The sequence below is a fragment of the Corapipo altera genome, unplaced genomic scaffold (assembly GCF_003945725.1).
Source record: "Corapipo altera isolate COAL_440 unplaced genomic scaffold, ASM394572v1 69, whole genome shotgun sequence".
Classification (NCBI taxonomy): domain Eukaryota; kingdom Metazoa; phylum Chordata; class Aves; order Passeriformes; family Pipridae; genus Corapipo; species Corapipo altera.
Window position 1 is genome coordinate 3970312 of NW_020884908.1, and position 14916 is coordinate 3985227.

Consider the following 14916-nt stretch of genomic DNA (forward strand, 5'->3'; position numbering starts at 1 on the left):
ACCTACTGATGTTCTCAGCTCCAGACAAGATGTCCTTCTGTAAGAAATGCTTTAAGCAAATTACAGCTAATTACATTTAATTGCTTATATGTATACTTTATGATGTAACGATCCCTTGTTGTTAAATACTGTGCATCTCTAAATAGCAGGAGGGACTGTAAAGTCCTTGAAAACCAAGTTGGAATAAGTAGCTAAGAACAGAGGAAGAGGGAGAAGGAGAAAACAGAGAGGAGAGACTAGTTGAAGGACACAATATACTAAAGTTGACGGCACATGCATGAACAATAGAAAATGAAAAGGGGAGAAAAAAGAGGAGCTACAACATTAAACAGAGAAAAGGAAGTGACCTGGGGAAAAAATGAATATTTTAGATAAGGTTGGAGAAAAGAGAGAAATAAACAGAAAAAAAAGAAAAGTTAGACAAATCACACACAGATTTTAGATTGAGGAATTAAATGCAATGCATTATGTGTGTATTTTCTGCCAGTTCCCTGGAAGACATTCTATATTTTCCAAGTATGAGGGGAAATAAACCCTGCAGTATTTTCTCACTCCTAATTACAGGAGGTTTGTGGCTAGACAAAAGATCATATATATTACATAACTCACAGAACAGCCACTTGAAAAGTTATACTACCACTATTTTTCAAATTACCCCTACAGCAGAGAGTAAAGAGATCAAGTAATTGCAGGCTAATATGCATTCAGCAAATTATGAGCTAATTATTGAGCTTCTTATGCTTTAGCTGAAACCATTCATAAAACTATTCAGCTAATAATTCCTTATCTGATAGTTATTTGAATTGTGAACTGAAAAAAAAATTTCTAATAAAATACATACAGCACCCTTACTGCTGTGCATATTGATCTTCTCATGTGCAAAACAGATGTAACTCAAGAAGAACAGGTACAAAAATGCAAGAAAGGAAATAACTGGATTCACCATTTGCAACCTATTTGTTGTCACTTACATAGTTACACCAGCGGCACAACACAAACTTTACATTTGCTGCTTGAAAAATATAGAGGGTGTACAGGTCCCTGCTTGCCAAGAGCATCAGTCAGTCAAGGATGGGATAGTACCTTGTGCAACTGGTGGGACCAGTCATAATACTGCCAGTCTACAGAAAGCAAACTTCAAACTGATTGTTAAATGCCCAAAGTTCACAAATATTTGAGTATTTGTGTAAAAGGTTAAGTTTCTATGAGTATTCCGTCCAGTCATTAAAGCCAAAATTTTATATTCGGCAAAATGAAATGCAATAGGATGACAAATTATTTAAAATTAAATCTAGATTTTAATATGAATATTTATGAGAAGATATGATATTGGATATCAATTTCCTAATTCTCCCAGTATAGTTTTTTTTGTTTAGATGGTCTCAGAATTCTAATCTCAGAGACCTCCTTGCCATGTGTGAACCACTGCCTTCCTTCTTTTTCATATTCTTTGAAGATAAGCATGCCTTTAGAAAATGTTTTTGTTTTTAATCTGTAAGTCCAAACTGTAGTTTGCTATAGCATGTTCAGAGTATTTATACATACATTTCTGTTAAGGTGGTGTAGTGAGAGCCTCTCCACAGTACACACCTGTCACTATGCTGCACATGGTATGGCTATAGATATCAAAGCAAAGGTTTCTACTCTGTTTACTGCAGGAATGAGGGCACACCAGGCTCTGACACCTTCCAGTGATGTTCTGTAACACCTTCCAGTGATGTTCAGTGTTTTCTGAAGGTTTTGTGAGGGGCTTACAGCTTGGATGGACTTGCCTTCATGCCTTCTTCCTTCCTCCAACACCAAGACTACAGGGGATTCAATTCACAAGTCTTCCACGCAGCTGACAAGCACTCTTCCAAACCAAAAAAGGGGTGTGATGCAAGAAATCAGAAGAAATGCTTCGTGTGTGAATCCCATATTAGTGTATTGGTTAAAGAAGGAGTGAGGAAGCATTTTAATAGCTAAATTTTACTGATCTCTGTAGCCTAGGTCCTATAGCCCTTAACTAAGGTTTTTTCTATTGGAAACTCTTCATTCCTTCCATCTCAGAAATTCAAAATCCAATACTTCCCAGTACACTCAAAGCATCCTAATCCAGAGTTCTTAACTACTCCTTTACTTAAACCTTTATTATCTCCAATCCTTCAAGCCCATGCCAAAATTCTGTACTCTACCCTATTACCTCTCTACCATCCCACCCTAATCCTGCCACAACCTAATCCTCCAACCTACAGCCTTCTTATTTCCCCTTCTTTCCTTCCCTTGCCAAAGCTCACACATCTTTTCATTTCAGAGCCACATACTTACAAACTGAATCCTCCTGGTCTCTTGAGGGCATCTCTTTCCCCAAGCCTTTCACCTTCTTGTGCCTGCTGGTGCCCTTTCATACTCCACACTGCTGTCATCAGCTAAAATCACCACCCCATTTGCCTTTCTCTGAAAACTTTAATCTTGGCTCACATCTTGGGAAGTTGTTAAGAATAGAGGTGGCATCTGCGCATATCCAAAAGTATCTGCCAGGATTCAAGGGGGTAGAAAATGAGGGCATGTCTGAGGAAGAAAATAATACTTGCAGGACAGTTAAATGACACAGGTCCTTACAATTTCTAATCTACTTCAGTGACTTCTTAGTCTGACATTTTTTTAAAGTAGCTGAACAACCTTTCTTAACCATTTTTCTCTTCAACTGAAGAAGACTATTTCACCAGTGGATACCATGATATATCCATGTAGCACTGTAATTCCAAACAGGAAGGTGCTATTACTTTAGGGAAGTAAAATAAGCAGTTTAGAAACTAATGCCTGTCTCTTTCAGGTACAGAGCAGTTGCCTCCTGGAGCCGTGTTCAGGGAATTGGAATCCCTATGATCACTGCTATCGAAATTTTCTCCATTTGGCTTCTGTCCTTCATACTGGCTATCCCAGAAGCAATTGGTTTTGCTGTGGTACCTTTCAGATACAAGGATGAAAGTTATGTTACCTGCATGCTCAAGCCTACAAATAATTTTATGTTGGTAAGTAACATCCTTTCTTCTCTTTCTGGAATCCACAGTATATATAGGTCAGACAATTAAGATATTGGATTATAATAGGTTTTATTAATGTATTAAAGTGCAAAATGTATTCTAATGCGTATTGGTGCAAAGAGGATCCTATGTTTACAGTGACTTGTCTCTACTTTTAGCCAGAGAGACTAACTGGGACTTTGCAACATTTTCATTTCTTCACTACCAAGGATTCTTAATACAGACGTTTGCAATTAAGGCCTGCTTAAAGTACAATCAGGGGAGGCATCAGGGTAGCCAGAGCCTTGGAAGGTTTTGAGTTTCCAGGTACAACCCCTTGGAGCTTGTAACTGTCAAAACACATGTTTTACCATGATTAGTCATCGTTTTACAGGCAGTAGCCAGTTCTTTTGGCACATAATGAAAAGGGTGGGGCCATGCTGTACTCACTAACAGAGTCAAATAAAACATAATCCTTTCATTTACAAGGAATCATGACTATAAAGCTGACAGACCCACACCTCCAGCTTGAATAGCTTGTGCACTGTCAGCTGTCATCTACATACAGCATCTCAAGAGCAAGAGAAGTGCCTGAGACACACCAGGATGCTTTGGCACATTTCATAGCCCTCATCCTCTATACTCCTGCAGCTTAACAGTTGCCAATACCCACATTAGCTTGTTCAAAGCAAGTCAGGTGAGAAGTCACTTCTAGAATTAATAGATTACTGCATAAGGGGATAATGATTTTCTACCTTACACTGAGAAAATATCTTAATATTTTCTTTGTGAACCCACAAAGGAGCCAGGCATCATTCACCCAGTAATAAAAAAAAAGGGAGTAATATTCTGATTTGTTACAGAGAAGGCAGATAGTACCAGGTCTTAAGTCTTGAGACAAACTGTATTTTTTTCTGGACTAGATTTTTTCATGATAGAGTGCAAGTTTCTCTTTTTTGAACGTCTGGCACTTCTCCTTTTAGTGGATCAGAACATGGCTTGGCCTAGAATTGGGAAGGATAGGGTAAAATAGAGCTAGGTATTTTGGAAGATAAAAAGTGAGGATGATTAGTGTTTTTGAGAGGAACATCCTCCACTTTGGTGGGGTTACACAGACTGCAGGAGTGGCAGAAAAAACAAGAGACAATTGCAAGAGAAGACAAAAGAAATTCCCTAATGGAAATAATTAATGCAGGTGAAGATGGAATTGCCCAGGACTTACTATATCTTTGTTTCTAAACTCCACACACTATATGACTGTATATAGCGTAGTTATTAGACTCTGATTTATGAAATGCGCACTGCAGCAAATTTCCATTTTTGTAATGGCTGTTTTTCTCCACAAATGCACCTGGATTAAATGGTTTAATCTTCACTTCCACTCTTCTTAAGAAAAAGAACAGTTTTCTCTTCCCTCCCCACTATAGTTCAGGTCTTCCACAGGTATTCTAACTTAATGGCCTGAATGTTGGAAGCTGAATAGCATGGTGTGTTTCATTAGTAGCAATTAGTATCTTTTACTTGTCCAGTGTAACTCAAAAGTCCCAAATCTCCCCACACCAGTTTGATTTTCAAGAAAACAAACCAGTAGTTGTGTCCAGGCTGAGAGTAAATGTTGGATGTGTCAGTCAAAATGGAGAGCTTTGTGTTTCAAAGTTTTGCAAACAAGTACAAACATGAGATTAAAATGGGAATACCATTTTAACCTTAACTATAGTATTTACTACCACAAACACCACAACAAACAGTTACTAAACTTTGGGAAGGATTTATTATTAACTTTTGTTTTTAATAGGAGTTTCATTTCTGCTTAAAACTATCCTTGAAAGACTCAAAAGATTCATGCTAGACCATGATTCCCAAGAGGCTGAGTGCACTAGGAAACTTGTTTAAAATGCACATTTCCTGTAGAAAACCAGTTCCATGTGGGCTTTCAAGACAAACAAAAGAATGTCTACTTCTCTTAAATCAACCCATTTTTGTGCTTTGATGTAAGCTTTGTGAAACTCAGATTCCACAATTAATCATTTACAGACATTTTTGAGGATGTTTTATAACTTCACAAAGCCAGGTCCTCACACAGAATTGATGGTCAGGGTTGTGACACAGACCTCAGTGTGTGTTTTCCTGACAGACAGGCAACGCTCATGAAACCTGGCAGACTGATGGGACAGGAAGTTTTCCTTGTAAACATGGCATGGATTCATGCAGCACACATTTTGTGCTGCCCAGCTAATACGATTCTAGTCTGAGTCGGAAGAATTTGCCACGGAAAATATAATTGTCTCCATGTATTTGTAATCCTTTTCTCTGCAGAAGGAGCAGCAATTACATTTGCCCTCAGTACAAACTCTTCAAATACAAGGTATATCGTTTTCCAGTTTTCTGTTGGCAGAAGATCCGTTCCCAGTAGGGGAAATTCTGCCCCCAAGGAAAGTGCAACTATGCAGCAGACTGTAGCCCCTCCTCATGGAGGAGGCTAATGAGGAGGAGGAAACAAGTTAATCACACGAGGCAGTGTCCCAAAGTGAGGTGGGATTGTGGCCTAAATACCAACAGCATAATCTAAATTAGCAAATTCTGTATGCAGCTGTGTTGGGGTAGAAGGAGAAAAATCAAAAGCATTCCCTATTTCTAAGTAAATCAACTTTCTAGTATAACTCAAGTGGATTTTAAAATGAACATTATTTCATACTGTTGTATGAATCACATTGATTTTTTTCATCTTTCAAAGTTCAGTACTGTTTGGTTCTAACTGCAAACAAGATGTCAAAATTTGGCTTTTACAAACAGGATTCATAAAATTCTCAGTCATTAGCATTTTGACATTTGGTGTGGGAACTGTGATGTTACCAGAGCACATCCGCTAGGAATAAACAAGATAGGGGAAAGAGTATTACACATCCCTTTTACACTAATAACACAGACAGGAAGTGTTTAAAATGCCATATTTTAGTGCAAACTGTTGACCGAGCACAAAAGTTAAAAACCAAGATACGATATTTTTGAAAGTCTGAAAACATGATCGTCTACAGAAAACAGTGATTTCGTATGTTTGGTCAAATGTAGTATTTCCCACAATATGTAAATATATTAAGTTACAGCACTGCTGATGTCACAGCTAATACTTAAAATTACACATCAAAGTACTGCTATTCTGCCGAGTACCACTCTATATCAGATGGTATGAATGGCAGGTAAAGGGTTAAAAGTAACTGTACCACCAGAAGCCACCCGCCCCAAGCTTTGCATATATCAGAGGAGCACTTATGAAGTGGCTCCTATCTGCCCACTACATAAGCAAACCAACTGCCAACCTTTTCACTGATAACAAAAGGTGATTAAACTTACAAGACATTTTGGATTTTCCTTTTTTGGAATCAGGAGAGAAGCTGTAGAGGTAAATGGCATTTCCTGAGACAGGCTTTTAGTAAGGTTTGTTATCTCAAACTGACACTGTCTACATTTTGGCATGTCTTTTTCATGAAACTGGATTCCAGTTTTCATGAAGGAGCGTAAATATTCAGAAAGCACAACCAACAAAAATTAATTCCAACCCCAGACAGACTGCAACAAAGGTACAAGCAGGCTATCTGTAAGTTAAAGTAAATGTTTATAGTGCCACAATCACCATTTTGATGTTGGTCTAAAACAGATCAACAATAAGAAAACAGACAGATAAAAGTGCACTGTCATGCTTTCCAGGACCTTTCTGTGGTATTTGGAATCGAATCATAAGAAAATATCTTCTCTTTTCTTTACTTTATCTACAGTTTTACAAAGATGCAAAGGATTGGTGGCTGTTTGGTTTCTATTTCTGCATGCCACTGATGTGTACTGCCATCTTTTACACTTTAATGACTTGTGAAATGTTAAACAGAAGAAATAGCAACTTGAGAATTGCTCTCAGTGAACACCTTAAACAGGTAAATATTAGAAACACCGTTGTTTGAACATACTGTTCTTCTCTCTGTGGGTTAGCCTAGAAATGTTTCAAAGTGTACTTGAATACAGCAAACTACAGAAGTGGAAAGTGAGGATGTAGGTTGTTTATGATGTTAAATATCCATTTAAACCTGGAACAAAAGACTAAATCGCAGTATAAGGAGGGGTTGGAGACAGTATGCTCAGAAAACTAGCCAGTTTCTTTCTTTTTCTATGTATGACAGTCGTGCTCTTTAACCTCAAATCCCTACTGGCTAAATGCTTTGAAATTTAACTACAAAGATTTGCCAAAAAATGTTTCTTTTTATTTATAAAGATATGACTCCATGGAACCTCCCTCCTTTTGGCAGTCTTTGATATGTAACTTTAGTTTCATATAAAAAGCAATAACCTAGTTTAGAACAGAGTGGATTTTGTTTTTCAGGGTTATTGCACTGCTGCAGTAGCACTGCTGTAGCTGCTTTGAAAAGAGCAGCGGGAGAATTGCACAAACAAATGATCACAGAACAAAGTCGCTCACAGACCCGTCAGGTCTCACTTTGCTGTTTTTGCAGCACTGTCTGATGTTTAGTGCCTAACTAAAATTTAAAAAGCAATCCGTAGCTTTTCCCCTGCGATAACATCAGCCCTTTAGATCCCGCTTTTTCTTTCAAATGCCATATTCACAGATGTGTCCTCTCCGCATCAGGGTGAGTTCTCTCAGAGGTTCCTCCTCTGCTGGTTCATTCCAGACCAGGGCTGACCGGAAAATCCTCCCCTTGTGCTGTTCCTCCACTTTTTCCCCTCATCAGGCCCCAGGGCCCAGAGCACAGTCTGTCCCAGGGCCACACACGAGCTACTCCACCCATTAGAACTAGAATAGTCTGCATGCGGTGGGGAAATCCACCCTCCAGCTTTCCCAGTGACCCAGTAAGTCACTCAGACTGGGTGCTGGAGATGACTCTATGCCACAATTTACAAATGCTTTTTAACTATCACCTTTTGCCCCTCTTTCTTTCTTCCTTCCTTCCTTCCTTCCTTCCTTCCTTCTTTCCTTCCTTCCCTCCAGCCTTGTCCACAGTAATGTCTAGTCACAATACTTTTCATATTTTGATAAAAACTGCTTTTATAAAAAAGAGGAAACTATAATAGTCATATTCAAAGCCTAACAAGACTGTAACCACACATATAACTTTAAGTTTTTTAATGACAGAGTCTTGCAGTGCTTTACTGTTACATTACAGTGGCAATTTCAGAAGTAGTATCCTTATTCCTTCATATACTTCTCTTTATTAAACCCATGCCTACCAAACACCACTGGTATGCATTGTCAAGAGTCCACTAAAACATCTGTAACTCTCTAGAGCCACATAAAATACCCATTAAATTGAAATTAGTTCCTGACTAAGTATCACAAGATTAAGCTGTAATACAGACATTTCTAAAATGTTGTTTGTAGAGGAACTATTTGCTTGAGAACCTCAAGATCACACAGTAAGGAACACAAAATTAATACACTTTGTAGTATCCCTTTATGTAACACTATATATATTAAATAAAAAAGAATATATCAGTAGAATTTGGCATCCTGACTAGGTATGTGGTTGAATGGAACTTTTGTTGCAAGTTGATTTAGGTGCCTCAGGTTTATGGATTGCCCCACATCAAGGATTAGGTACAAGTCATTTATCAAGCAGGTGTGAACTCTATAGCCTCACACGTGAAAAGGTTTTCTTGCAGGTTATGTATCTTTTTGACAAAAGAGGTTTATCTGAGGGATTACCAGAAAAAACTAATCCAGTGTAAAGGAATAAGAAATGCTGGGAAAGTAATCAGGTTCAGGAAAGACCAGCAGTGGATTTTCCTGGGCTAACTTCTACAATGTTTTGGCAATGACCTATGTGCTCCAGCTGCTCCAGTGATGAGCAGGCTGTGTTGAGGATGCCCAGAATCAAGAACAGGACAAGTCCTATAAAAAAGAACTCAGAGATATCAGGTAGTCTGATATCTGGAAGCTTCATTTTGGGAATCTTGCATGCTTTATCAAGATGAGTCTGTTTGCTGCCAACGTTACTATGCTACAATCCCTTGCCAATGTCAATTAGGCACTCAGTGTACACTGTTATCTTCTTTTTCTAGCGGCGAGAAGTTGCAAAGACAGTTTTCTGTTTGGTCGTGATTTTTGCTCTTTGCTGGTTCCCTCTCCATTTGAGCCGAATTTTGAAGAAAATGGTATACAACGAAAAAGACCCCAGCAGATGTGAACTGCTCAGGTACTTGATTTTCTGTGTCAACAGTCAATACTGAAAAAAATATAATGCTGCCTACTTGGAATTTATACGAGTAATGTCACTGTGCTTGCAACCGTGGTTTTGATTTTCAGCTGCAGCCATTTTCAGCAGTTTCAGTTGTAATGGGGTAGCATAATTTCAATAAATGTTGTCTGCCACCACTTCAATCACTTTCCTCTGGCTTCTCTGAAGTTCTGTGAGAAAGATTATTATAGATGTGGCATGGTACAAGATTAGATTGAGGGAGTTAGGTAAGAGAGAATTAGTTTCTGTGACAGAAGAGACTGTAACCACAAAGAACACTGCTGCTTCTGTAGCATATGAACTGTTTAAATGTTTTGCTTTCTCTTGCCTAGTTTCTTGTTGCCCTTGGATTATATCAGCATCAACCTGGCAACCATGAACTCTTGTATAAACCCCATAGCTCTGTATTTTGTGAGCAAGAAGTTTAAAAACTGTTTCCAGGTAAGATCTTCTTGATAAGATTTCATGTCCAGTTAACTAACTGTATTAAACCACTTAGTTGTTATCTATTTCTAACAGCTGGGAGAAGAGGCATGCAAAGGAATGAAAGATTATAAATTGTCCAGTTCAGCAGCTCACATAGCACACATACCAAACTGAAAGAGGAACTATCCACTTATGTGAAATGCTAAACCAATAAATAAGTTTGAGATAGTCCTCATACGCAAACATGTAAACTGAGATAGACACTGCAGTGTGACATGTTACATGGAATAGAATTTGCTTGATAACATATTTTCCACTCTCGATGACACCAAGATGCCTGCATTAAACAATCCCATTAATAACTAAAATTTTCAGCCTTGAATGCCAGGTACCAAACCTGGTACCTGGGTTGACTTTGGCAATTAAATATACATTATGTCTTCTACTTGCATTTTTCCAGTTCCTACACATGCAAATATATTTTAAGGCTAAAACAATTTCTTTGTGACAATGTGCCTCTGCAAGTCCCTGTCCCCCTAGAAAAGGCAATACAGGAAGAAAAAAAATGAGAGGTAAAGACAAGAATGAAACAGAAAAGGAAGACTGAAATAACTACCCACAAAGAAAAACAAAAGATGACAGGACTGTAGCACTAAACTTTAAGTCTGAGAATAGGTAGAACCCAAGCTACTGAAAAAACATAATGAATTTCTAGACTAGGCAATACCTGTTATCTATAGGCTGCTCAGATTTACAAACTATTTTAAGGGAGTATTTTTACACGATAAATAAGAAGTCAGCTTTGCTTTTTACTGTCCCCTACTTCATTTGGGAACTGTGGAGAGGATAATAGGCCTGAACTTGTCCTCAGGTGAAAGGGAGAAGTAACAGAGGGTAATATCAGACTGCTCTTGATGATGTTAATTCATTCTTCCTATTTGTCCTTCCAAATATAACTGCCACCCAAAAACTCTAATTAAAGAATTTTCATCAATTTTTTTAATCCTTCCCAGCTTCTCATTACAGCTTTCCCTTTGCCTCCTAGTATCAAGGTCATTAATTCAGTTTTGGATTTGTGTTTCTCACCCTGCCTCTGTTGCTGTTTTACATACCCACCCATAGATAGATAGTACCTATATCTTAAGTCTGGCTTTACCTCTCTGCAACACCCCCTTCTCGTTGAGTTCACAGAAGCCATGGATCTACTGCTGTTATTGGCATTGTTCCTCTGAGGCCCTGACTCCTTCCCCTCAAGCAGAGATTCTATCTACATAGAATTAGGCCCCAGTTTTTGTGAAGGGATGGGAGGATAGCTGACGAATCCTTTCTGCTCCTTTCAGAAGACACAACTGAACACAGCAACCTGTGAACAAGCTGGGAGTATGGTCCTGAATGGCCTTCTGTTCTTAACTGTGCAAAATGATACATCTCAGTATGCTCACTGTCCCTTCTCCTAAACAATTCTATCTTCTTCTAAGATGTCAGAAGAGACCCAAGTCACAGGCTGGGGAATTTTCTTTCTCTTCTCCTACATGCTAAGCAGCATGCTGATCCCCAAGCTTGAAGTACAGCGATAAAGAGGGGGGAAAATCATCAAGCCAACCCTTAACAATATTCATTGAATTCTGTCAATTCAATAGTTCCCAATCTATTTACCTTAGTCTAAGAAATTTCCATTTTCATACTGTAAAAGTTTTTCTTAAATAAGAGGCACAGGCTGGGCCTAATTTGCTGCATTTGTGATGTTTAAACACAAGAATTGTTTGCATCCTAGGATAAAAATTTCTCTGAACGCAGCTACCACTCTCTTCAGTTAGAATTGTCTTTTCATTTCTAAAGGAAAAATATGGCTGGCTATCTGCATAGAACTGATAGATTTGTCTTAAACTTTTATTTATTTATTTATTTTAAATTAACTTCCAGTCATGTCTTTGCTGTTGCTGCTCCCAATCTAAGAGTCTGGTGACTTCAGTGCCTATGAATGGAACAAGCATTCAATGGAAAAATCAAGAATTAAACAATCACAATACAGATCGAAGCAGCCATAAAGACAGCATAAACTGAAAGCTAAGGACTCTCATACCATTCTGGAATGAAACAGGAAAAAAAAAAGTCACTACGAAGCTATTGCAACAGGAAGCCCAGTGACTGTTCCATAATAATTCAGACATGTGCACCATTGTACCTAATTCTAGAGGTGACTGAGCAGATGGACTGACTATAACTGTGATGTTCTGTGAACTGAGATCCACTGGATGATGATTTTGCCTTTGGAAACGATATTGATGTGATTATGACACCAAAAAACTGGCTTGAACTGCACAGGTGGTTTGCTCTTCTGAACCAGGCAGGAACTGTCCAGTGCCTGTGACTGGTACAATACAATCAATTTGCCTGATTGTCACCTAGAATTCATCACTCTGGAATTTTTCAGAAGATATCAAAATGGAATCTGTCTGTGACTATATTTTCCCTCTGCCCATTTGTCTTTTAACTTTTATTTGTGTGGTGGATATATTCCATGCACCAGTATGGAAAAAAAAAACCCAGTATGTTTTGCATGTTGTTGTTGTTGCTGTTTTTCAGGTGTATGTTGTAAAATGTTTTAGTCCACACCAGCATTTTATTTACTTATGTTACATGGGTCAGGACATTACCTGGGCAGTTCACATTTGTAGCACTTCAGTATTCAAATATAGGAAGATACCATTTAAATAGCATCAACATTTGGCACTTAAGCACAGATTAATACCAAAAAAAAGGTATTAATAATACAGTATATACTGTGTTATTTATTCTAATGCTCTGTACAAAATAAACATAATCTGTATCAGCAAAAACAATGAAAGATGCTCGCAGAGGGGCACCTTACAATGTGTTTTTAATTAACCTGCCATGTTAATTCTTAAACTATATGAACCTTTTAATCTATTTAGACTATAGCTGCGTTAAATCTAAGTTCAAATGAGGGTCAGTGGAACAGAGTGAAGCATTATTAAAGCTGTCCAAAGAGTTCTGAGAATACAGTTATTATCTGAGAACCTATGCACAACACTACTTACATATTGTGGACATGAGGTTATAGTCTTAGTGAATGTAGAACTGTGGAAGTCCATAAGAGTTGGATGTGCAGAAGGATACTTTGTGCCTTATTGCTTACAGAGTTCTTTGTCTACACAATGTTCAAAGATTTTAAGGGGGTTTAATAGGTTATCAGCATTGTTAACCATACAAATGCTATTAATAATATATAGAAACTATTGCTTGCATACACGTAAACTGATGATTTCCTTAGTACTTCCATCCATTAAGACTACATGGCAAGAGATTCCTTGTTTGGCTATAAAAATTTTTAATAGGTAACCTTTCACTAAAGAGTGGAATTAAGTAGCATGATGTCATATATAATATGTCTCATGCACAAATCTGCTAGGCAGTTTACAGCATCCTTTGTGCTAGGCTAAGAAGCAGTAATCAAAATTCCACAAATTCTTAAACATCCATTTCATTTCAAGGGAAAGACATAATCCTGCATATTTTTATTTAAAAGGTCAAAATGCTAGCACCTACAGTGGATTCTGCTGTACAAGTTCCCCCAATGTTTACATTCACACAAATTTTCAAAGTATATTTAAAAAAAGTTTCTTTAAATTGGTTTATGTATTTTTGTGTGCTTTTGTCTCTGTGACATATATGCGTGTATAAATACATATAAATCTATGTTCATATGTTATAAACCTAAATACAGTCTTCTGACAGTGCTCTGTGGTAGTGCCTAAGAGCATGGTATGGAATGAGACTTGGCTGAATTTTACTCAAAACACTTCATCCTCAAACTGTATCAAAAAATCATAGTAAATGAGTAAAAAAGATTGAGTTACTGAGTGTCTTTACACCCTGAAACCTTCCCTGCTTCTTTGACAGAACATATTGAGGAGATGATAAAAGCTAAATAGAAAACAGACATGAGGAATGGATTTAAGTCGTAAATTGCCCCTTCTTTATTTCAAGGCAGGAAGAAGTTCTGTGCCCATTCCCCTTTTCTGCTATCTATCTGATGGGTGGATAAAGCAAAAAAATCATACACCAGCAAACCAATCATGTGATTGCTCAGAGACAATATTTCTACCTGTCTATGGAGGACAGTGAGCAGTAGAGACAACCTAGGTCAGAAACTTCAGGGCTCTTCTACAAAAAAAAAAAAATCCCACCTACCTGAAAGTTTCAGACCCTGAAATGGACCATTTTTATGCTTTACCTGCACTGATGCAAACCTTGAGTCAAGAAAATCAGTTTTCCTTCCAGCATTAACACTTCCAACATCTATTGCTTTCAACCCAATAGTTGGCTCTCTCATGTAGCAAAGATACGTGTATGTGCACACACAAAGCATACTTCAAACCAGTTCAGCCTAGATGGAAAAACCATCTTCCTACTCCCCAGAGAGCTGACTGGCCTTAGCAGCAGCACTGTAAAATACAAAAACTTTTTTAAAGGAAAGAAGAGGATAAAGAGAATAGATACATACTGTGAGAGGCATTTTATAGAATCCTTTAGAATTATTTTTTTAAGCTTACTTATGGATCAAAGCCTGCAAAAAACAATTAGTGATCCTCGTTTCACCTCCTCCAGACTGTGAAAGGACAGAAACAGTCTAAAAAGCAGTAACAAGTGAGGTCCTGGGAGGTGTCATACTCTTTTTTGCCATGTTTGCTCTTGTATGTTCTGTGGTGGCTGCTGCTCCCACTCACTAACCAGTCGTAAGGACAAAGGGTGTTATGATGTGGCAGCTCTGGTGAGGGGGGAACTGTTTCTCCAAAACTTGCTAAGGTACTTACTTCCTTAATTCTCTCTTCTTCTTTCCACTCAGAATACTAAATATTCCTCCTGGTATTGCGAAAAAGCTGCCTTTCCAAAAGAACCAGCGGTCTCCCACAATACTGAAATTAAACCTTTTTGAATTTTAACCTTTCCTTTTGTTGCCAATTTCTGCAAAAGGTGTTCTGGCTCTTCTCTTTGTGCATCAAACCCAATGTAGATTTAGTTGGGATTTTCCTCTGTTGTTCACAGAAGCTGCTTTCTCTTTTACATCAGAACAGCTTTCCACAGCAAGTATCCTTCCATCCTGCTCTTACTTTTATAGATGTTTTTATGACTGCTGTTTGAATTCCTCTCAGCTAAACCAAGTTCAGTTTCTCTCTGCAGCTGACAGATTAACTTATAAGCTTTTTTGTAACATCTGTTCC

The 14916-nt window shown here is 38.0% G+C and overlaps 1 protein-coding gene across 1 annotated transcript in view; it reads left to right on the forward strand.

Annotated features, from left to right (window-relative positions):
* The window catches only part of EDNRA (endothelin receptor type A), a 44482-nt gene extending 30949 nt beyond the window's left edge, over positions 1–13533 (forward strand). The window contains exons 3-7 of the mRNA XM_027652721.1: positions 2816–3014; positions 6779–6931; positions 9069–9202; positions 9577–9685; positions 11594–13533. Coding sequence (XP_027508522.1) covers positions 2816–3014; positions 6779–6931; positions 9069–9202; positions 9577–9685; positions 11594–11734 — 736 coding nt within the window. The 3' untranslated portion in view covers positions 11735–13533. The remainder of the gene's footprint in view (positions 1–2815; positions 3015–6778; positions 6932–9068; positions 9203–9576; positions 9686–11593) is intronic.
* Positions 13534–14916: the final 1383 nt, after the last annotated feature.